This window comes from Dromaius novaehollandiae, chromosome 5 (assembly GCF_036370855.1).
Source record: "Dromaius novaehollandiae isolate bDroNov1 chromosome 5, bDroNov1.hap1, whole genome shotgun sequence".
NCBI lineage: Eukaryota > Metazoa > Chordata > Aves > Casuariiformes > Dromaiidae > Dromaius > Dromaius novaehollandiae.
In genome coordinates this window covers 1,883,908-1,909,356 of record NC_088102.1, presented here as the reverse complement: position 1 = coordinate 1,909,356, position 25,449 = coordinate 1,883,908, and the positions used below count along the sequence as shown (strand labels likewise).

The 25,449-nt window shown below is 39.4% G+C and overlaps 1 protein-coding gene across 2 annotated transcripts in view; it reads right to left on the bottom strand.

The window, feature by feature from the left end:
- Positions 1-25,449, bottom strand: part of FANCM (FA complementation group M) — an 81,437-nt gene that overhangs the window by 34,873 nt on the left and 21,115 nt on the right. Inside the window, exons 1-8 of one of the 2 annotated variants that reach the window (XM_064511795.1) lie at positions 22,106-22,147; positions 18,071-18,202; positions 17,131-17,263; positions 13,276-13,404; positions 12,633-12,734; positions 6,728-6,912; positions 5,883-6,089; positions 2,471-2,705 (exon numbers count right to left, since the gene is read on the bottom strand). In XM_064511795.1, coding sequence (XP_064367865.1) covers positions 2,471-2,705; positions 5,883-6,089; positions 6,728-6,912; positions 12,633-12,734; positions 13,276-13,404; positions 17,131-17,263; positions 18,071-18,202; positions 22,106-22,132 — 1,150 coding nt within the window. In that variant the 5' untranslated portion in view covers positions 22,133-22,147. Of the gene's footprint in view, positions 1-2,470; positions 2,706-5,882; positions 6,090-6,727; positions 6,913-12,632; positions 12,735-13,275; positions 13,405-17,130; positions 17,264-18,070; positions 18,203-22,105; positions 22,148-25,449 lie in introns of those variants that run through there. The other variant, XM_026118220.2, reaches the window with a different exon arrangement.

Genomic DNA, 25,449 nt, shown 5'->3' with positions numbered 1-25,449 from the left:
ACAGGAGACGAATGCTGAAAATTTATCAGCCATCTGAAGGCCTTGCCACAACTATACTGAAAAGCAACTGGAAGGGCATCAGTGGGCTAAAGAAAGCATTGGTATACTTTAGAAAAAGATAGTAGAAAAAGAAGATTGCACAGTTAGGGTAAAAAACGCAATTAAGGAAATAATATGAAGCTGTTAGAAAAAACAGAGCTAGAGATAATGTGAAGACTGATGCAATCTGGAAAGAGGGGAGAGGAGTGATTTTGAAGAATCAGGAGGAAGAACTCACAAAATGAGATTTCATCTGGGCAAATGCTTATGCAAGAAGAAAAACAAACTATTGATAGCTTAACATGACACTGAGTAAGGAAAGCATGTTTTAATGGACATTAGCTACGACGTGCCATGCCTATTGTGGCTTCTTATCTCTCACAGAACAGGGAGATTTGCAGAGAACTTGGAAAGATTATAACCTTGGAGATAATTATCCACATCTTTCAGCATTTTCAGCTTTTCAATTACCTTGTGGGATAAATGGTTATTCTCATTTTATAAACGAAAAAAGACCAAAAACTCATGAGCTTTCTCCAAACATATCTGTTCAGAGATTTTGCCTCCAATATATTCTAGTGATGTACTTTAAATGCAAAACCATTTCTCTTTCTTCTATGCTTGTTTTACTGCACTTCCTAATATGCTCCTCAGCTTCAGCAAATGAGAGAGAGAAAGAAAGAGAAAGAACATATACAGCATATTCATTACTGCCAGCTTTCTCATTTTTCCAATGTGACAGGAAGCACTAAAATAAGAAGAGAAAGAAAAAAAATAAAGACCTTTCTCTTCAAGATTTATCTTGAATGTCACCAACATCAGAGGCAGATTGCCACTTGCTTCATGCAGCAATGAAGAGGACTTTGATAAATCCATGTGAAGTTGGTGCTCCAGATGAAAAAAGTTTCAAGGATTTGCACTCACGTAACACTTGCAAGACAGAAGTCAATCCTGTTCATCTGCAGCAACTGCGAGATCACCACATACACTATGTACTTCAATGGAGGCAGCTGCTAACCTATTTCACACAAAATGAACCTGGTAATTACAGCCTTTGAAGTGCTATTCCCTCAGCAGGAAATATGTTCAGCATATTATCTTCTTTATGCACTTACTGCCTCTCATTTCTGTGTCCTAGGACAGACTTTTATAAACATTCTGAAATGATGTTTTTAATTCCACGTTTTGCTCTGCTTATTTTCTTGCAGGTTGTGTGCGTCTTTATACCACTCCTGGTTTTTCTTACCAGCTGCCATCTAGGTCATCTGCAAAACCCAGACGAGCAAGCTTTACACAGGGCTCCGGGGGCTGAGTGGGAAAACATTACCATCAGGAGCATCACCGCAGCTGTGCCACAGCTGTGGCTGCAGCACAGGCATATGTGCAAAGAGCTGGGGCTGTAGATGTCATGGATGGACTTATAACCAGTACTAATCTCTCTCCTTTACATTTCTACCCTACAAAATGGGAAATAACATGAGCAGGTCAAAGGGAAAAGTGCTTTTCTGCATGATTTCATAGCTTGCTTCCCCCCTCTCTGTTCAGCCTTTTGCTTTTATTGGATAATGTTCAGGAAAAGATCAGATGTATATTTTGCCAATAAGATATTTTAGCCTTTAAGAACATTAACACTTATGGTCTAACTACACAGATATTGAAATACAAAGCTACTGAAGTCTTTTAGAAGTTTCTTCTTTCAAAGCAGTTCCTATTGGTCTTTAATGCTAGTCTAAATCTAGCATGAAAATTTCCAAGTATTTACAGAACATTAGCTTTTTCCTCCTATCATAAAAGTTATACTTAGTTTACTGAGTATTCCAGTGCCACAGGAGAGAATCAGCTGAGGAGCAATTTCTCTTTTTAGATTCACTTTTCTCCAGTAGTGTTCAATTCACAAATAAACGACCCTTGCTTCCTCCTTTTTTTTCCCCCAAAATTCCTTTACTTTGAATGCATTTCTGTCCTATTGTCATTTGCAAAGGTAGAAAGAAACCGTTCCTTGTATTAATAAAATCGTTAAGCCCAAGTGTTATAGCTAAACAACAGATTTAGTACAGAATTGTCACTAAACATTTAGTGACGACTATGTCACCTGACATAGGCATATCAGAAGGCTTCAAAGGCATCACTAACATTTGTCTCTTCCGATCACAGCAATAGCTGGAGCTTCTGGCCCTTACTCATTGGAGAAAGAGGAAACAAACGTCTGATTTGAAGTACAGACATTAAGGACAGAACAGTGATTTGAGGAGCAGAACGTGGAATCAAAGTAGCCATCAGCACAACGTCACAACTGAAAGGTTACCGCTGATAGAAACGGCACTTTCACTACAGACCCGGAGCTCATGTGAGCACACAGTTTTGATATGCTGTAATATAACATGAGATAGCAGCTTACACAGTGCTTACAGAAACACCATAATCCTCTTACCAGTGACACAGGAAAAGAGAGCAGATTTGTTCTGGAGAGAACTAGATCTTCTCTCTTTGGAAAGCACTCTTGAATTGTTTGGTTCATATTCTTCTGTGGTGATGAACATTTTATGCAACTTTGGATTTACGCCTTCTGGAATCATACGTGGGCTATGCTGGTAAAAATGAAGCATTTTGTTTTCTGCAATAGCTTTGTGAATGCTCCTCTTGTTAGACTGGCTTTGATTGTAAGTCTGCAAAAGACAGCACAAGTCATTTGCTGTTGGACTGGTTTTTTGATGCAACTTTATCAAAAGCAAAAGCACACCTGAGTACCTACAAGGCTTCTCATTATTTCACCATGTTCCATTACGAAACTGCAAAATCTTTTAGAAACACAACTAAAACAAACTATGACACAAAGCCCAGAGAGCCAACCTCTTCCATGAACATGGTCAGTTAGGTCAACACAAGCACTTGCTCAAGTATCAGACTTACAGTATGACTCCACATTATGGTAACAAAAAGAGGAAAGGAGCAGAAGGATGTAGATGAAAACAATAATGCAATAAAGTTGCATTGAAAATACCATAATGATTACTTTAAAAAACAGTTACTAAGTTCTCCTTTTTTAAGGAGTTTCCATTCTAAAATATCTAAGTCAAATTAAATTTGAATGATCATCTTTTATGATCAGCTTTTATGGTCTAAAAGCAATTGTGGTAAAGAGCAAAGTAGTAGCAAAGAACAAAGATTGTTCTTTAAATTGCAAGCATGTCTTAGAATATGAAATCCTTAAAATACACCAACCAAAACATAAACCTATTTACAGTCTGTAAATAGATCAAAAGTGGGCACAGCACTTCAGCAAAAGGCAGCACACAGCCCTTGCCTGGAGGAATTCACAATCTGCCATAGATACAGGGATGAGGCAAATTAGATTACAACAGAAACAAAGAAAGGCGGTCATGCAAAATGAGGCACAGGGCTATTTGTATTTGTCATATATACTTCAAGTCCTTTTAACTACACTCCCTTTTTATTGTGAAACAAAGAAACAAAGTCACTGATGGAGAAAGGAAGGAGAGAAAGGAGCCTGCACTGTTCACATCTCTTGTAATACATTCCTCTGAACCTCTGCTGCAGGTCCCTGATGGAGAAGGCACGTCAGGCAGGGTGGATTAATCGTTCTGCCTACGCCAAGGACAGTGGCTGTATTCCCAGCAGAGATGGCCTTTGAAACCCGCATTCAAGACAACAGACACAAAAAGATGCTCTCTGAATGCAAGCGAAGGAGGCTAACGGCTAGCTACGTTAAACTGTCCCACAGGCATTCCCGTATCTTATTTTTGATCCTAAAACAGGTAAAAAGTATTTTATGGAACAAACTTGATATTACTGAACTCATTGCTTAACAGTATTTTGAGACGTTTCTTTTTTCTTTGTTTCACAGAGAGCGTCAGCTCGGCTGATGAAGAGTCTGAGAGGCCTCGGGCTCCTGCACTGCCTCTGCGCCCTCACGTTCGTGCTGGTCTAATCTCCAGCTAACAGCTACGGCACACTCAGGTGAGTCGTCACAAGACACTAAAAAACAAATCAAAACATGGTACATCCAGGAATACAGCCCAACCGGAAACGTAAGAGATTCCTAAGTCCCAAGTGCTCTGGGAACGCAGAGAACTAACACGGTGCAACCGTAGGATGGGAATGCCGCTGCTAGAACACAGGGTATTTTCATCTGGGGCCACTGAACTTCAACAGGGGAAAAAAAGTAGGGGGTTTACTGTTTTTTAGGGTGGGGAGGCGAGGAGGAGAACAAAATAATATAAGAATTCTGTAACAAAAATTCTTGTCAAATTAAAAATTTCCAGACCTGCCTTTTCTAGTGTTTTCCCCAATATAAGTTTTTAAAAGCTTTATGATTGACTTTAGAAGTGATTTGGGGTTTTTTTGTATTTAAACAAGTTCACAGGAGTTAATATGAGACCATCAATTACTTAGCTACAAGTTACATGATACAGGAGAATCTCCACATTAACAGGAGAGCTGTAAGGAAACTGAATTAAAAAAGAAAAAAAGAAAAAAAAAACAAAGGCAATATTCTTCAGCAATAAAAGTTGATTTGATTATCTCAAAACAAAAGGTTACATAAAATGACTATTCTACCTGGGGCAAGGTTCTGCTTCAAAGGTTTCTGAGCGAATCTGAAGAACAGTAATGCAACTGCTTAAAGTGAAACTTTAGGGGATTTTAAGGGACCATATTAATATCCCATTACAGAGTGGAGCTTCCAATAGTGATCAGTCTTCATAAGTAGCATGTGAAAATGTCTATTTATAGATACTATTCATATTTATCATTTCTAACTCAGTAGATCCTTCAAAGAAGCTTTTTTTCCCCCAGGCAGGATTCTTCAGACTCCTCACTTGGAATTAAATCTCTGCTACCTACAAACTTAAACCAGAGGCACAATATCAACCAGAATAACTGAAACCATAACAAGACAAATTTTGAGTTTCCACTTAGCACACACAGATCTCAGACTTCACTTCATGAAACAGCATCCACCCGAGAACTCACTCAGCCAGTAAAATAAAACCAAAACCAAGACAGAACGAAGCGGGTTTTCAGCCGGAACAGCGAGGTGCCCCCTCGGGAAGCCTTGCATTCAAAACGGGGTTGCATGGCAAAACTGCAAAGGTGCAGTTTCGTATTTCACTGCAACCAATCTAACCAGAGGTGTGAAGCGGGATTGCCTTGCCTCCTCCTACTCACACACTACCCTTGCCACCTCCCCTGGGTCAGACCTAGCCCTGGTGTGACGGCAGGGTGGAGCAGGTCAGTGTGCCGACACAGCCCAGCCACGGTACCTTGGTTTCCCGAGGGGCAACCTGCAGTCAGAGAAGATTAATTATGCCCCGAGTTGAGCACTGAGGTTCAGGAGTTCAGCAAAAGTAGATTTCCACTTAAGCTGATCTCTTCAGACCTCATACGCAAGACTGCTACGACTAAGTACTTGTCCGAAAGCACGGTGTTGTCAGCAAATCAGTCCGAGAGACTTCATCAGCCCTCCACTCTGAGCTTCGTTTCTATCTGTTCCACAGATTATTCTGCAGCCTTGGCAAAAAAAACCCCAAACAACAAAAGAAAAAAAATAAAAAAAGCTTTTTCCATGTTTCAGTTTATCCTTTAAAAAATGAGAGTTATTAAGAACAAAGGCTCAAAAGACCTTAACGCTGAGAAAGCACACAAAGTTTTAGAGTATTACAGGCTATCAAGCTTTCCTGTATGCAGAGCCGAAACGTTGCTAGGAGAGGCCAGGGCTGCCCTGATGCTAAGCCTACAGCATACAGTCTTCTGAACCCGGCTGAACAGGTGATTCTGCTTTCGTCACCTCGTGCGTTCAGTGGGGAGGAGAGTGCCATACTCACCCGCTCCTCCCGCCCTTCCGCCAGGATAACTACGATCCTGCCTTGCCGCTTGCGCCCCGTTCGGCCCATCCTCTGCACGAGGCGAATCGGACTTTTCTGAGCATCAAAGCAGATGATGAGATCGACTTCTCCAATGTCCAACCCTTCTTCCCCAACACAGGTAGAGACCAGCGTGTTATACCCTCCTTCACGAAAGCGTTTTACCACCTGAATAATGGATTAAAAATAGATTGAACAGGTTAGCTAGAGAGCTCCTTATACTATATTAGCTTCATCCAGAGGCTGAAAAACTGAATTACGTTTTAAGGTTACAAATGCACAATCAGTCTTTCCAAATTTGTCAACTACTTCATTCAGAACTGATGATCGAAATACAACACACTAATTTTAGCAACATCTGATTCTTCTTTTCTTAAATAAAGAAGGAAAAGCACAGCTTATTCTGATTCTAAAATTTATGTTCCCAACTCTATAATTAGGTACTATAAAAAAAAAACTTTATTCAATTAAAATTTAAGGATCTCTCTTCTCTGTTTACAATAAAAAAATCCCCTAAGCAAACAAATAATTATTTAAATATTTTTCCACATTTTCAAACATGTAAAATTGAGCATTTCTTAATATTATGCAAATGTAAATGTATAAAATATTTCCATTTACACATTCTTTTCGGTGAGTAAAATCTCAGATATTGTAGTAGCAATTGCATTACACAGGAATTCACTAACGATACTGTAAGGTTCAGTCACCGCTATACAATCTATATGAATTATTCACACAATTATTTATACAATGAATACTTCTTATAACACCATTTCTTATAATAAGTCTCATCTTCTCTTTACCTCAAGCTGTTCCTTCTGCGTGAAGCCCCTGGTGCTTTTCCCTGTGGAATGGCCAACAAAGGTCATGACTCGGACAACCGGACGGAGCCGGGACAGCATCTCTGCAATTTCTTGCACGCTATCTCGAAACGATGAGAAGATCATTACTCTGGTATCCATCGATTTGCTTTCAGTCATGTTTTCATCTGTTTAATTTTAAAAAAACCATAAAAGCATTTTGAATGCAATTTTAAAATAGTAACAATAATAAATAATAATAATAGTAATGTGAGGACAGGCCATCCCACAAGTTACAAATTCACAGCTCTCATCCAACTCAACGGTCAGAAGATTTTGTCCAAATATACTGTATTTTGATTTCTCACTTATAAAAGAAAAAAAAATCTAAACAGGTCAATCTAAAATATCAGTAGATAAAAATAACAATTAGGAACTTCTCAGGCTGTTTAGACAAACCTCTCCATTCTCAGAAACAACCAAATGATTCCCTTCCTGGAATCAAAGTACTGTTCAAATTTTGCAGAATTTGCACAAATATGCTGAGAATTTATCATCTCCGAGGTACCATTATTAATGCTGCTTTGAAAAGCTCAAGTTTGCTGATTAGTGTCTTGAAGTACAGTTTAAAATGCCTTCTTCCAAAGAGACTTAGGTGCCCAGAGGCAAATGAGGTTATCAATGCACGGCAATAAAAAACACTTATCACTAGCCTGGCACAGAGCGTGACGGAGTACAAGGGCTGTGCATCAGCAGTTCATGATTTACTGCAGACAATCATCTCTAGTGCTACAACTTAGGATCCTCAGGACAGCAGAAAAAGAAATGTCCAAAAATCTCCCTTATCTACTGGGATCTGTTGCATCTGAATGCTCTGTCATCGCCATTCTTTATATTACTCGTTTTAATGGCAAAAATAACTATTACCTCAAAGAAAAGGGAAGAATAACTGGTTTGATTAATTTACTCTGAAGTTGCGGATAGTAAGGCATTTAGATCAGCTGAGAAAGTGAAATATTGTGAAAAGAGCCTTTTTACTCTGCAGATGGTTTCTTTTGGCAATAGCCTTACAATCACACCTACATGTTGCAAACAACCAAAAAATGCAGCTATTTCATTAAATCTCTTCAAACAATAAAATCTGCTCAGGCATCCTACTATCAGCCAATATACCACAAGGGAAATAGAATTTCACAGAAACCCAGGACATTAATTTTAAGATTTTAACAAGCCAACTAGCAGTTCCTAAAAAACCCTTCCCACTTCCAGAGCACATATTGAAGCCTTCCTTGCAGAACGATCACGTTTAGACTCCAGACAAACCACAATTGCTCCTCTCCCATCACAACATCCTCGTAGCAGGAATGAGCAGAGAAAGAGCTGACAAACAAATGTCAACTACCAGACAGGTTTTCTTAGCAAGGTGCCTCTCATCGGAAATGTATTTCTTACGTTATGCTGCCACAGTTCAGATTTTGTCTTCAGGCACTGAACTCCTTTTTTCACATGCAAGGTTATCTGCCTTCCAGAGCACAAGCAAAAGCCATGGCAGCAACGTGCCAGGCTTTTGAACAGTCAGCTCTGTCTGCTCCTCCAAATGCTAAACCAACATGCCCATCACTGCATGCTACGAAGTAAAAGCCTGGTATCTTATAAACGGCATCTCCAGTAGGATATCACAAATTAATGAAATCAGTACCGCCTGCATGTGTTACCTAGACATAGTCCCCAGCTGAAATCAAACCGATTTCAGGAGATAAAGAGCTCCTCTATTACACAGTTCTCCCCAAAAGACCTTTACCTCATAAAAAGTAGAAGAAAACTTATAGACAAAGAATAAAAATTCTCAAGACTGACTTTATAAAAAGGTATTTTCCTGAATATATGAAGAAAAGTCACTTGGTGCTTGACCGGTCACATGCTATGCCTGTAATTGTGGTATCAAGCTGTTTCCCGAAGTTAAAGCATAACTACGATTGAAAAATATATACGTCTCCCTGACCAGCTAGCAAAAATCCCAGTTTCTTATTTCATTTTGCATACAGATGCAACAGAAATGCTTTGAGCAGCTTAAGTCAAAGTAGTCTTTACTGCCTTAAATGGACAAGCTGAAGCTAATCATTTTACCCATTTCTTCCCAAGATAAACCTTGAAGTCACAGGTGGATTATGGAAACTGCTGCCTCTGGTCAAAACAAACCTCACTCTTGAGGCTGACACCCAAGGCGGTTAGAAGAGATGCCCCTAGAGGTCCCGTCCAACTATTCTCAGCTAGTCTATGCTTCTGACTATGTTGTTTCAGTAAACTGTAGATGACACTGGAGGTCATCTATCAAGTACAGAAGCCAGTCCCAAGGAAGGTCTAGAAATCAAACAGTGAATATGATTCAACTAGGAACCAGAGAATTACAACACTGCTATAATATATTCTCCATAATTTGCCATACCGAGCAGACCAATAAGCCATGTATTCTAGAATAAGTGCAGGTTAGATGTATTTCACTTATCTGAGTTCACGTCATTTTCTGCCACCAACTTCATGTTAAAAAACAGATATGGAATAATGTTGTTCAGAATATTCTCATGACTTCAATAGCAATAACATTCAGTAGCGACTGTTCTTGTATTATAAAAGATTTTATACTGCTGCCCTTTCCTCCTTGGCCTTACCTGAAACCAGACTTTTAGAAAATTCAAGACACTAGCAGCCCATAATCAATCTGACAAGTAATCCAGGTAGGGAAGATTAGCTGGGAGAAGCTCATTATGCTGAGCCACCATTTCTTAAGAACTGGCCAGAGTGTTATCTTGCACTTACCTGAATTGCTGCTGAATGCACCTCCCAAACCGGGGGTGAGAGCAACATGAATGGGAATCACAACGCTTAGTCCAATTGTTGCACTGGTTAGAAATGGTTCAGGGCTTGCTCAGGCAGCTTGGCACTACTTGTAGGAGTAATGCACAATCGGGACAAAGCAGAGTTAGGTTGGGGGGGGGTTTGTTTGCTTCTGTTTTCCCCCAGAGAGATAATGCACTCACATGAGTTTCCTGAAACAAATGCTGAATGTGTTTTCCACTGCTCCCATACTGATTTAGGTTTTTATTTCGGTTCTCTTCTGATGGAGCAAAGATGCATGCAATTAAGTTTGAAATTTTAATAAGTACTCAAGTTTTTATTGACAGACTTGAGACAAGTATTTGTCTGGAGGAGGAGAAATCAGGACACAGGTGTGTTCGCTGTTCAGTTAGCGTCCAGGAACACAATTTAGGGTGTAGCTACTTTTGTACACGTGGGCTTTGAGATTACCTGCAAGAAACTGGGAGTCAGGGTGGAAGTACAGGTTGTGGGTTATTGCGCAAAGATATTATCAAAGATGCTATGACACAATGAATAACAAGACAAATAAATAAAATCACAATGTATCATAGTATTTCTGTCAATAGCCCAATACACTGGGTTCAGAGATGCATAAATTTAGGACATACAAGCTGGAGCTTACTACATTCCCTAAATAATTAGGATGCCTCCAACTTTGTGATTAGACCGAATTTTAAAGTGCTTTCTGACCTTGCATTATAGGCACAGGCTTCAGGATCAGTTGTTTGCCCTTGTTTCAAATTTAACTACATGCATCTAGAGAATTGGTTTCAGGACACTGCTTTGTATTCCCTATGGCTGTTCGGCCTTTTAGCCCAGATAAAAAAGGATGAGAGAAAGAAGAACGTAATAGAAGGCTTTTAATTTCACATTGAGGCCTGAGAGGTTATCATTCTTAGTAACTAGTTGTATATCATGAACTTGTCTATACACTCTCCATTCATTTTAAGAGAGAGAAGGAAGTGAATTTAACATTAAAACCATCTATCATAGAGGAAAGCTGGAACATAGGTAGAGGTGGCAAAAGGTATGTGTTTGCTAGCATCATTAAAGAGTAATTCTATATTTATACGCGTGTGGGGGAGGGAATTAACTCTAGCTTCACAGAAAATTTTAATTATACCTTTTCCATTCCTATATGCATACAGAAATGACAAAAATTGCATGGAATAAGAAACACCAGCAGCACAGAACTTACAAAGTTTTTCCATTCTCAAAACCTGTCAGCTTAATTCTACACATCTTCATTCAGTTATTTTAATATCATATTAAACAAAACATTAGAAGACCCACATATTTTTATATAAAATGGTTAAAGGAAAATTGATGTTTTGATGACAAAAACTCTAGCATAAAGTAACAGCTATAATAACTGAGATTATAAAATAATGAAAGCATATTACGTTTAAGGTAAAACAAAACACTCAAAAGAAACTTCTTCTTAAGGCCTTTTTGCATCATTTCAGATAAGCACAAATATCCGTGTATTCCCACTAATAGAAATATTTTATGTAGCAGTCCAAGTCTCTACTGGATGTCTCAGAAGCAAAACAACAAAACAAAAATAATGTCTTCCCTAGCGTGCCACAGTAGAAGCTGCCTCCTTCGAGAATTCATAAATGGTATTTCAATACATTATTGCACAGTATTTCAAATTCCTCATCAATATCCATGAGCACACCAGGTAATTCGCACTGAAACTCTATCTGGAGTATTACATGGTAGTAAATCAATTTACTTAGGTGTAATATTAATCTGGACCTATGCAACATATCTGCATCAATTACCAAGTTCAAGTTACATAATTAGCTACACCATCTTCAGAGAAACTGTAAGATTGAGAAAGTTTCTGACTTGAGGAAAAAAAAAATTACCTTAAGCTTAGTTACTGGACTATTGGCACTATCCTCATATTCATATACAGTATGAAGACAGCAGCAATGGCACAGACAGATAGTCCATATGACTGGGCAGACTAAACACTCTCTCTACTAATAATAGCTATAAACTCATTGGTCTCAAATTTATTTCTTACAGATGTTGATTTCAAGCTTCTCCAAGGAAAAGGTGTAAGAGAGACTCCAATATTAAGAAGTGAAGGATTTTTTTTTCCCCAGAAATATTCAATTCATTCTTTTGAAATTACAGGACAGGATTGAAAGAGAAGAGAGGCTATTTTGCTATTATAATTTCTCAACACTGTAAGAATAATTGGTCTACAAAAAATATTTCAGAGTATATTTTAAATTAAGATAGAAAAATCTTTCTTCCAAGTACAATCATTTTGGAACTCAATTCACATAATACAGTTTAACCATTTAAATTAATCAGAAAACATACTAAACTCCATAAATAAGTTGCATCTTTTTTCTCTCAAGTTATAAAGAGAATTCTTCAAAAAATGTTTTTTAAAGAAAGAATAAACAAGCCCTGTAATCCACTTAAGTACGCTACAAAAACCAATGCAGATATATATTCACACATGCATATATACACTGACAAAAATCAAACATTCAATAATTTTCAGTCCAACTCAATATTACACTTTCACTATATTGATAAAGCCAAACATTTGAGCTTTGCTTATCTGATAATTTATGTTTGATGGTTGCAGGGAACAGCTCCAACTCACATATTAATGTATTGCTTGTAACAGTATTAGCAAGAAGGTCTGACTTTTAAAGAGAGCATAGTTTACGGTATCACTGCTTTGAGAGTTGGCTTCCAGAACAAATTCTGTGGCTATGAAAATCAAGAGACATTGTAACACTAGTAAAAGTTAGCTATCACTGCTTTACTAAGCGATTAGAACAACTTATATCAAATTAATAATGATAACTTACAGAAAGGTTTTCTCTTAAAAAAAATAATGGTATAGTTTTTCTAAAGAGGAGTTTTTCACATGGAGGAGATGCATATATGCAAGACAATAAAGAAACACTTGAACAAACTAGGCAATAAATCAGTAGGATCTTACTCATTTCTATCCACAAGTTCAACTTTTCCGATACTCTGAGTTTTTAGTACTTACCAGAACATCCTTTTTTCCAGGATTCAAAGTGTTTTATTACTATTTCTTCCAATTTCCTTAATTTTGGATGACTGTAAATGAATTCTTTTTTATTTCCAGACGCTGCAAAGGACACAAAGCAATTAAAGATATAAGTACAGCTGCAGCAAGTATAAAGGGTCAGTGCACTTCATTTTCTTGCATCCTTACTGAGTCAGACATACAAATTCTTGACACTAACTGTAATTACATTCACCTAAACAAAAACTTCAGTGAATTACTTACAGAAGCATGCTTGTTAAACCCAGTTTTTGAAAATTTATTACTACTTTTGTTGTGGTCACATTGTAAAGATGTAGAGTCAGCCTGCTTAAGAATATTTTAACCTTATATTTTAATTCAAACTAAAAGCTTCAAATATACAAAGCTCATTTGAAGGTCACTAGAATGATTAAAAGAAGATAAATACAAAAAACAGTCTGGTGAAAACTTAATCTTGAGTGAAGAATACTAGCCAAGTATCACAATGAATGTCTTCATGCATCCACAGACCATGCAGAAGTATTTCCTGTTTCATTTAACATTGGGTCTGCTCCATCAGAATTTGAATTAGGCAAGAAGAAGCACAAAGTAAATACTGTGTCTTTAAAAGGGAAATACTGACCTGTGCTATCCTTGCAAAGACTTCCATCTGCTGAAATCAGAGATGTGTCTGAAAACATGTCTCTAAGCTGCTGATACAGCTTCATGAAGTCCTCATTACGACCAAGTTCATTTCTTGTACGAGTTAATCCTTTGTGAAAAGTTTAAATATCTTAGTATTCAATCTCCAGAATGCATCTAATATTTGCTCTCCAAAAGACAGAGTTCTTAGAAGTAACAAGCCCTTTTTGAGAGCTAAAAGTTACATCAGCTTTAGAAAGCATAACAAACATTGTACGGAGTTAATTTTTTTTCAGGAAAGATGCTATTAGAGAATTTAAACATGAAAATTATATGCATAAAAAAGAAGCCTTGGCCCTACTGGGAAACTGAGCAGTTTTACGTCAGCTGCTTTACACTAGAAAAACTCTAAAACTACCAGAAATGTGTCCAAGGACCCAAAGAAAAGGGAGACCATTGCTACAAATGTTTCTTGAATAATTTTATGACAAGGCTGAAAAGAATTTTATTCTACTGGAACCAGAAACCAAACTTAAACTAGTTCCTCTGTACTATTCTACTGGAACCAGAAACCAAACTTAAACTAGTTCCTCTGTACTGGTTTTGGTATTAGAAATATTTTCCATTGGTTACCTTTCAATAGTGGACAGGAACGTAAGGAATCTGAGAAACTGCAAAACACAGGAAACGCTCTCCAGTGCCTAGAGCTAACACCCAGCACTGTGCTTTCACAAATGATAAAATTTGCATGTAAAAAAGCAATAAACTGCAAAAATACCAGAAGTATAATCACAAAAATCATTAGCATATGTATACTCTCTATATATTCTATTACATACATAGATAATACACAATGTATAATATACAGTGTGTACTGTACATTCTTGCTTTCAATGTAGGACAAAGCCATGCCATTTTAACGAAGCAGTGCTGTGGATGCCGCAGCTCTTGTAAGGTAGCACACAGTTACGTAGCTCAGTGGCCTACTTGTAGCCCCCAAAAAAGCAGGAAATGTGAAAGCAACACCATGGGCTATTCCAGAGCGCTGGACCCTCCCCTGGCACAGCCAGTGCCTCACATAACCCGGCCCTCAGACCGACATTGCCAGCTGGAAATTTGTGCCCGCAAAAGAGATGCCAATGCCCAAATGAGCCCCACGAGCTAGCAGCGGCGATCCCAGAGGTCTGAGAGCGACTGCGAAGAGCTGCAGAAGACTCACAATATCTAGTGACAGAATCAGGCAAATAAACTGAGGCCAAACAGAAAACACTGCTGCATCACTGTATGAATTCATGCTGCATCCACATCTAGAAGAGTGGACACTGCTCTTGCCATCTCATTTCGAGAAAATGATATAATAGAACTAGAAAAGGTACAGAGAGAAACAATAACAATGACCAAAAGCATGAAATATTCTCTACAAAAGTGTTAAAACTAGATGACTTCTGCTTAATAAAAAGAGAGACCTATAACTTGATGAGGAAGAGAATAAGAATCTGACAGTTTAATTTTCAGGTGGAACAGTTCTTGCTCGAGTTCATGGCGAGCATGCACAAATGTCAGTACGAAAAAAGGAGGTAAAAGAAACGAATAGCTGGAGCCAGAGGAGGAACACACTGCTAGCAGCAACCCCAAACTATGTTGGCTAAAAGTGACCATTTCACCCCAAAGAAAAATTTTGCACCTGGTAACGGGAATAGCATTACTTCCTCAGGGCACGGTCAGGCATGAACAGAAACACACGCCATCACTAACAAGCGGCCGCAGTGACAGCGAACCAGGCAGTACTACAGTTAGTTAGACCTAGCTTGGAGATGGATTTAAAAGGTTTGCATGGCAAGGTTGCCTTGCTTTGATTAAAGAATTATGCCAGATGCTTGAAACCTCCCACATAAACCCTCCGAAGACTTCAGTTCAGTGAGACTATAGCTGTGGGCAGAAAGACAGTTGTAGATGCCACAGGTAAGTAATATTTCTACAAGACTACTAGCAAAAGCACTCTAGAAGAGCTACACACATAACAGCACTCATCCTGCAGACACAGGGAATCATGACACCAATTTCAGCAGTAAAAATAAAGACAATGCTTAAAACAAAGTTCTTGATGATCTCTGCAGGCACATCAGTGTAGCTAGGGCTACAGATTTCTAATCCATCTGTACAAAACAGAGTCCTAACCCTTGTGACATTCTCATCAACTTGGAACACGTGCTTGGCATGACACTGCTATACAGAGCGCAGGGCTCCAGAAAGATCGGGAACTCTGGATCTGCATGAGATTCAGCAGAAATCAGGATCCCCATGACAAGCGTGTCAGTCACATGCTCCTTTAGTGAGCAGCACAGCAGAGACAGGCAGCGACTGTCTGGCTTTACCCAACAGTTCTCAGCAAATTCAGGCACTTAGACGCGATCAGCATTTAACTCGCATTGCTTCTTGTTTACCTTCTTCATGGCACTTCATTTTTAGCAGTAAATGTGCTAGTAGCTTAACTGAGGAATTTTATGTCAAGCCAAAAAAGTCTGCTTGAGGCTTATCACTTGTGCAATATTATGGCATAAAACAGAATCAAGCAGTTGCAGTTATATCAGGTGGCAAACTTCTTCATGCAAATCACTCACAACACTCATCGGTACAACAGATGGGCTGGGGAACTCAATGCATCTAAAACTTAATCACTTCAGATAAAACAGATACTTGTCAACTGTACAAGAGCTTTGGTCCAACAAACTTCTCAGATCTCAGTGAGGACATACACGTATACTGCAGTCACTGGAGAACTTCCGCATTTGATTCAGAATCAAGCATGATGAATCTTACATGCTGGATTTGGTCAACCTAATAAACTGAAAAACAAGTGCTATCTATCCTAGGGCAAAGAACCTTTTCTGTTTTTCATCAGTTTGTTAGGACATAGATTATTTTTACCCTAAAAATCTGGGGATCTCAGTCCTCTTTCAATTACACCAAAATTTCAAAGCTGGGCTTAGGGAACCACATAAGATTTGGCTCTTGATGCAGCTTACTCAGGGCTCCCTTCCCATAAAGAATAGCAGTTCTCTAGAGCTGATGCTGGACTGACCTATAGCCAGAGACTCATCTAACTGGCCTTGAGGAACCTGTGCATGTGTGGGAGCAGTTCTGAGAAGAAAGGGAAAGAAATCAGCAAGTATATGCATATTAGTGAGAGGGCAGCTGAGGACATTTCCCATTTTAACCTTAATTTTTTAACCTTCCTAATGGGAAGTGTGCATATATATAAAAGCCTTAGAAAAAGAAAAGCCTCACACAAGGAAAGCAAAACTCCTACTCTAAACCAGGATACGACCTTGTCTATAGTATAATAAAAGGAATTATATATGCTTCCTTAGTAAGCAGGGAAGATGTTGCACAATCAGTACAGAAATTCTAGCGTGATGCATCTAAATTCGTGGTTAGAAAGTCTTCTGGCAAAGATGCTTAAAACTCATGCATATATTGTAACTATTTTTGCTATAATGGGAGCTAAATAAAGGAGGAATTGCTTTGAAAGGTCAAAACTTTTCTTGGTTTAAGTTGTTCAATGGTTATTTTCTGCCTCTCCAAAGATATTACTGCCACTTACTCCAAATTCTATTTGTGTCTTCCCCGTTTTCAAAACTGCTCCCATACACACACATTTGCTTTTCCAAACGTATTATATAACTATTTTTAACATTGAACGACACATTTCCAATGGGGATGAAGGAGAATTAAAAATCAGTTACGTTTGCAACGTATTCATTAACTATTTTGAGCAAAAGTAACTACGCATATGAGGTAAATTAAATGAGAAGGATTGGGGTCAAAAGGAAGGATATTTCTGAAGACTTTTCACCTTTTGACCCATTCATAATTCCACAAAAGTAGATAAATAATGACCGTAATCCCATCTGCAGCAGTAGCTCATAACCATGATATAAACTGATACAAAGTGCAAAGTCTCCTTCAATTGCGCCTTGCTGTATTCCCTGTGAAAACAAAAATGACTCATTAGATAAAATTAAAGAAGTCAATAAGCAGCAGAAATCATACTCCAATTCTTATGACAAAAATTAGATTAACATCTGAGAAATGGAACCAAAGGAAAAAGTAATGCACAGTGAGCGTTTTGCCTATCAAAACTTCAGAAAACAGGTTACTGAATTCCTAATGATCAGTCACAGCAATTTTCTCTCACCATTTAAATTATCACCAAAATACTTGCATTATCTTCCAAGATCAGCTCATTACTTTCCAATGCAATAACATTCAAAATTTGACAGCTGAACCATCCATCAATATTTGGCAAAACAAGAGATTTCTGTCATGTCTACCCAGGCCACACAGTTAAAGCTAGGAAAGCTGTCTTTCCTGCTGTGAACTACATTTCGCAATATTCTTTTTAAGGTACACTGCCTTCTTTTTTTAAGGCAATATTCTACGTTATCAACTCCATAGCAGTTCAACTCCAATTTAACAACTCCATGCCAATTCACAGAAAAATAGGGGTAGTAAAGCAGTTTTGAGGTCAAAGTGTAGTTTGGGCAGTCAGAAAGTGCAATATAAGTTCTTAGTGTAATTTCAGCTTCCAAATGAAGTTCTTTGTTTTTTCTTTAACTCTCCTACACTAGCATCAAGCAATCTGGAACAAGTAAGCACATTTTATCCCAAGGCTACAAACAGAATGTTCCAATGCAAATATAAGTTAAAACATAATCAAGAAACTTTGTAAACTACAAAATATTACTACTTATTTGACACACTAATAACAGGAAAAATAATTATATTACATTTACCGCATTTTGTGAAGAAGGGTTTTTTCTAAATTGATCCCTTGCTAGAATTATCTGATACTTCGTAAGGCTGGGAATATCCCGCCTTGCTAAAACTCCTATTTTAATCAGGCGTCCAGCAAATGTTTCTAGCACCTGCAAACAAAACAAAAAAGGCATACATGAGATGTGAAGGTGAGGATATTTAGCCCTTTTAAGTAATTTTATTTTTACTCTTGGTAATATATAAAGTAGAACACTTGAACCAACAGGCTTGAAAGTCATGTGCGCACGGAGGGAGAATGAAGAGAGAAGGAGCGACGGCCAGGCAGGCAGACATAGCTGGGAAACAGTACTGCGCCTCGTTTCCTCCAGAAGCCATGCCAAAAATGTAATTCTGTTTTTCTACATCACATGTACCTGCTTTCCACATCAGTGAAACAAGGGAAGTGACCTGCACTAATTCATCTTAATCCTGTTTTTCCTCTTTGTTTCTCAGCCTTCGGTGGTCAGGATTTTTTTCACAGACTTAGTTTTGCATGAGTGCTAACTCTGCAATAATTGGACTAATCAGATTTGTGCTACAAAAATGACTTACAATCTGTTGGCCCAGTTGGCTAACAGCACCAAAAACATCTTGGTATGCTATAGCACAATAACAAGCTTCTCTGGAGACGGTCTTGACTTAGTCTGACAGGAGATAGTTCTTGATATCTGTTTACATGCAAATAGCATTTCCCCAGTTTCCTTTTAACACCGGTTTAGCCGAACCAGCGTTGGGTGGAAAGGAGGCTACAGCATAGCAAAGCCTAAATGTCTATTCCTTTTTATACTGTTCTTTCAGCTCACTGAAAATCAAGTCCAACTGAAACAATAATTTGGGACTTCTAACAAAACTGATTTAAGTATGTCTTTGGCTTCTGAAGACAAAATGCCCTAAAAGGAAAAGAAAAACAATTTTAAAATACAGTGCATGCCTAAACGCTAAATACCGCTCTATTTATCCTCTCCACACTCTTAGAGCATTCTGGGTTATGAGAGTCTGTTAAAATGGACCAAGATTATCAACAACCACCGTCTATTCGTACCCCTTTACCACAACGGCAACTTAGCCTAACTCCTCTCTGCTTGGTTTGATTACTTTTACAATCTGGTCCTGCTTTAGCTTCCCACCCTGGGTATGGGGCCCACACGGCACTAAGTGGGAAGCCCCGGGGAAAGGGGTGGTGGGAATAACCGCAGCTGCAATAGCATTAATCCTGAAAGGGACCAACAGCACAAGAGCTTTGAAAGAGCAAATGAGAAATTGCGAAGGCACCAGCTAAACTGAGAAAACAACGCCCTGGGGAATTTCCACACCGCAGGATCCGCACACGCAAATCCCTTAAAAACAACTAGCTGGAGTCAGCAGACTAGGCAGATTATAACAGATACAAGCTGGTGAGACATAATAGAAATGAAGCCTAAATCCTGACTAGCACCTGAATGCTCTGGCGCATCTTAGACCGCTCCTCCTCGCTACTCGAGGGCCTTCGGACCGGGGTAGCAAGTCTCGCGCAGCTTGATGAGCTGATCCCAGCTCACCATTCCCTGCTGGAAAGAGCAGACAAGCTATGTCCACATTAGCAAGCAGTGCAGGCCTAAAGGAGCAGATCTGCAGGTAAAGCAGTCGCTGCTGAGGTTCAACGCCCACTCCATGCACGTCAGCGGATTATTTCGGACCAGTTCCCACGGACTGAACACCCATGCGCAGCCGAGGAGCCCAGAGGCAGTTCTGATCTTCAGGTTTGCTCTCACCCACAGGGAACCTGGTCCCTGGGCTCCCACACTGCTCCGTAATGCAAAGCAAAGCCAAGCCCTGTAAGCAGGGACAGACAAGGGATTTCATCCCAAAGCATTCATTCCCATCGGGACTGAGGGACTAGTTAGACCAGCTAAACCACTAGTACAAACACACCCCCAGGGACCTGAAGGCAAAAAGAAACTCGTGGCAGCAGAACAGACTGCTTGTTGTTTTTTCCTAGGGTTTCTCAATTTCCTTGTGACACACAGAAGAATGATTCTGCTGATCCTTTCTGAGATGGCTCATGGGTTACAGCATTTCAGGAGCTGTACACATCCATCTCTGCGTGAGGTTTGTGTTGATACGACAGGCTAGCACCAATTAGAGTCTACACCATTGCTGAGAATTTCCACAGGAAAGGAAAAATCCAATATCTTTTATTTAAAATGCAGCCAAAAACATTCGCCAATAAAATAGTTCCTCATATTTGGTTTAACCTTAAAGGTTTAGAAATCAAAATCTTGTCTTTTACAAGCAGTTTGTTGTTGCTATGCTGCTTTTAAACCTAGCCTGTATCCGATGAGCCACTTTAAAAGGAGCAGGCTGGTAACACCCGTTTCAGCTATAAAAAAAGGTATTTCCAAAAACTCATCACCCTGCAAGGTATAACTCAGTGCTTTTTATTTTAATGGGATACCATTAACATTGCAATTTACCCTCTCCTCAAACAGTTCAGTGATGAGGATACTGGAGCTACTGGAGATCAAGCTTAAACTACATCTCAAGTAGTGGAAATGGAGTCAGTCTCTGAATACAAAAATGTTTTCTTAAAAAAGAAATTAGCTCTTGCATTAAAAAGTAATGCCCACATAAGTATGATATTGCAGTACAGGTGTATTATGTCTCATACTGGTTGCATAGCTCTTTTTTTAAATTTTCCATTACATGTATTTTTACGTTTCATCTCCTGACCTGGTTTATAACATTTAAGAATATTATATTGTCACTGTGTGCTCCATGTATAACCCCTTGTCTGATTTAATCAACTTCTACAAAACAAACCAAGGAAGACTATTATGAAAGACAGCAGGATCCAGTCACCTGTAGCTTCAAAACTAATAAGGAACAGTAAACATAACCTACTTAGAAGAGATACAGAAACAAGCACTACTCAAAGTGATTACATCTATCTTGTTTCCAAACCTTTATTTTTAATTAAAAAGATAATACTTCTGGAAAGTCTCTTCAATCTTTCCAGAACATTTAAGCATTACGTTACTTATTTAAAAACAGAACTGTAGAATTCATTTATATGGATTTCTTACTAGCACCAATGACTTTTCCTATCTCCCTAAAATTAGTTGATAAAGCTGACAGATCTCCTACCAATATATAAAAGAGAACCTGTGTAGTTATCCCATACTACACTAAACTTGCCAAGAACCTAAAGTATTTGCTGAACAAGGTATTTTCCCCTAGCACATCACACTGACTTTCTGAAGCTTGTACTCGAGATTACCCTAAAACCTGCAGTTTAGGCCTGCAACGTTAGCTGAGAACAGTAATGTATTATAAGCAGAAATGACAAGGCAAAGAACTGTTTACTGTTTCAGTTACATCTCACCAACAGTTTTTAATTTTTCTCTTAGCACAAATAAAAAATGAAGGCTCTAAATTTAATTTCCTAGAGGCTAACTGGAAACAAAAGATCTGCCCTCATTATTTTACTGCAGATTTGCAAACTTTCTTTGCCAAAGAAATACAAGAATAAAGAACTTGACAGCCTGCACATAAAGAACTCAGTTTATACTGCATTTCTTTTAGAGAGGAGAATGAGAGGTTTGAAAGAAGCTAGCTACTAAATAGACTATATCTTCACAAAACAAAGACTAACAAAGTCTATTTGTATTCATCTCCTTGTAGCCCCAAGAACTCCAAAGTGCCAGGAGCTCCCTATAGTTCCCTGAGCTGCGACTAGCAGAGTCACCCACTTTGGACAGCCACGCTGTGCTCAGACAGACATGGAGCTGCCTTCTCCTCCATCGCCTTCCCCTTTCCCAGCTCAGCCAGCTGCAGCGTTTTCGGGGCACAGTACGCCACAGTTCACTCCCAGATGTGTTGCAGCAGGCGTGGGACGGATGGGGAAGGAAGCGGGGCTACGCTGTGCGAGGGCGAATGACCCCCCAGCTGTGCTGGAGCACCAACCTACTGCTCTGGCTTAACACGGGACCGGTGAAAACCAGCGGTAAGGTAACAAGGAGCTCCAGAACACAAACCAGGCTGTCGCCGCTGCCGCGCACCATGTGGACATCACGTTGCTCCCGTTGTCTGCTCCACGTCTGCAAATTCCCAGCCACGGGAGTGCAGAAAGGGAGAGAGGCGGCTTCTCCCGGGCTTCCTCCCAAGCTCCAGTCCCACAGACCACAGCTGAAAAGCCAGACCAAAGGGTGGACTTAACACAAGTATGAGGAATAATAGAGTGCTGTGATCGTACTGCCCTGGAGGAGAACAAACCGACCGGGTTTCAGGAAGGCATGAAAGCAACCAGGGCCTTTTGCAGCTCTGGGAAAGAGCAGCCCCAGCAGCCATGAGATGAAGAGCTAGAGCATTCCTTATTCTGTTTTAGGACTGAAACTAAAAAGGTTTGGGTTTAACAAAGTGCGGTATCCAGAGAGGCGGTAGCCGTGGCAACTTAAGTCTCCCAAACATAATTTCCAAGTCATTGTCCTAGGAATGATACAGCTGACGGAGCACAGACTGTTTAAACACTGCCAACCATAGCTCAAGGTTGAGAGACCGCCTTAAGACTCCATCAAAAAGAGCACTGGGGGTCCGAGGGCCCAGCAGAGCTCCACGATACAGTGAGCCAGCAACGGCGAGAGCCCGTCTCGCCGAAGAGCCAGGGCAGGGCACGGGCGTCCCTTCACCGATTCTCAAAAAACTTGATTCACATATTATGCACCGTGAGAGTAGTTCATTGTCACATTTGATGAAGCTTCTTAAACCATAATAAAATACAGTGAAAGAGGGAAAGAAGACAAGTATTCACACACAAAAAAGTTGGTTTATGACAGAGAAGACAACTGAGAAACATGCTAGGAACTACCACTAGTGCTGAATTTTAGTTATTCTCCTTGCATAATCTCAGAATCAAGACTGAAGAACTCTAAATACGAGGGACAGAAGTGCTATTTTTTGTCAGCTTTGGCCTAACATTTACTTATCTTTCCAAAAATGAAAAAACAGCAACAGAGACACAAAAGGATGCAGTGGGTTTTTTTCTTCTGTTTTGTTTTTTTAACTAACTTTTTAATTCTTCCAAATACTGATCAACCTTGCAACGATTTTGGCTCCTCTGCAAGTTTTACTGTCAGGACTATATTAACGCACTGAGACCCTTCACAGTCTTCCCACTCTCCAGGACCCTTTTACACACATGGAAAATACACTGTTCTTCCCTAGAAGCTGACGTTACTGACCAAAAAGCCACAATATTTCATCCTCTTTCAACCTTTTGTTTTTCTCTTCCTACAGCATTTTTCATTTAAAAGCTACAAAGAAAAAGGTCTACGGTTTTTACTTTTCAATTAATTTGACTAAGAGTATTTCTACCTTCTTTCTTGAGAAGTTATAAAAGAGAAGTAGCATTTCTGTATAATTCTATATAAATCTGCAGTTCAATAAGAGTAAACTTCATCGCTTTACCACATGACAGAATGAAGCTTCCTACTGAGGATGCTTTATATCCTCAATTTGAAAGACTAAATATTTGTTTTTTCTATTACATTCAGAGATATAACCGGCCAGGAAAGCACCACGAATACAGCACTAACAGAAGCATATTGTCTCAAGAGGAACTATTTATTAGCCAACAGCCACATACAAAATTAACAAGTAGGGAAAAAACAAATAAAACAAAAATCAGCTTTTTTCAATTGTAATTAGTAACAACCAACTAGTCTATTAGTTGAAGCTGACAGCAGTATCTAGACACAGATCATAATACATCTTCAGTACTATAGCAAGTTTAGCTCTTTTTACTTCATTATAAGCATATGACAACACAAAACCAAATCAAAATACACCAGCAGTTATCTGTTCAGATGGATCATTCGAATACGATCTTAAACTCCAACAGTCAGTATTCAGTGGCACCTCTCACAAACTGAGAAATCTGGCTGTGATTATAGACAAATTTTCTGCTTTTTTTCCGTCTCCAGCAATGATGCTTAGCAATTGCCAAAAAGAAATACTTCTATTAAAGCAGCTATTTGTTCAAACTTTTTTAGAGAATAAAAGAGTTGGGATTATTTTTGTGAGAAAGCGCTGGAGCTATTTATGCAGGAAAGGCAGGGGAAGAGTCTCTCTACATTACCTCGGAAAGTCAGCTCTTCTTAAGGAGAATGGTCTCCTGGAAGGAACCACCAAGAACCAGGAAGCCCTCACCTAGCAGTAATAACCCAACCTCAAAAATCACACCAAAATTCTTTGCCCACAGAACTGAAATTATGGAGTTCACACTGTACTAATGTGTAATTTAAGTCATTACCTGAGACTTGGACTAACACCTTGAAGAAAGTCAAAACATGTATCTACCCACAACAACATAGCTGCCCCACGAACAAAGTTTAATAGCATCTTTGTGAAGAAAGTCTGATAACTGTCAAAAAAATACAGCCCACTTCAGCACATTTTCAGTGAATCTTGTGATTTTATACACTAGGTAGTTGACCATGAAATCAAACCAAGCAGACGACCAAAACGCTTAAGGAAGCATCATCTCCAAGCACTTGTCAAGGATTTGCCTTCCCTGTGGACTCGCAGATCCGTCAGTCCGTGATGCTGACACACGGTCCACAGACGGGAGGTCAGATGTCCTCCCTGCAGAACCATCCGCCTCATTTACTGCAGCCAACCACTGCACTCCACTCTTCAAACAAAACAACAATAAAAAACCCAAATGCTAAATTCACTCAGTAAGAAAAGAAGTGTGCTTTCAGGACGTTCCCACTGGCAATTTTTCCTCCATTTTCAAATCCTCAGACAAGCAATGTCCTTCAGCTAGTCATCTTTACGGGTACAAGAAACACTTTATAGGAATAGCAGCATTTCAGTCTTTAATGCCAGAAGTACAGAGTCAGGGCTCGTGTCTCTCACCTCTAAGGCAGTTAACACTTCACTGTCCCACCAAGAACTGCACCTGGGGTTAGGTAACAGAGGCTGAGGCTGGCAGAAAGATGCTGCTCAGAAAAAGGAGGGGGGAGGAATTTAGCATCACATCGCAGAAAGCCAAGAGTTCGATCCCCAGACTTTGGTCTCCTCCTCCTCAGCAGTGTATGGGAGAGGACTATTTTCCCACTGAAAATTTTAAAAGCCCAGAGGCTTCCCTTTCCTGTCTGCGAACGAAGGATCGCAACACCTCTTTCCCATTAAGTTTCAATTTGGGAATGCAGTGAAAGACAACCACAGACAGAAGCACCTGCCCAGCACAGCCCCCGGGTTCAAGCCTGGGTGCTGCTCGGGATGCTTCGGAGCCTTCCGCAGAACAGCTCTGCTAACGCACCTCTTTCTGGCGATTACTAAATCACGCAGCTATCAGCTTCCCAGCTTGCAAAAACCA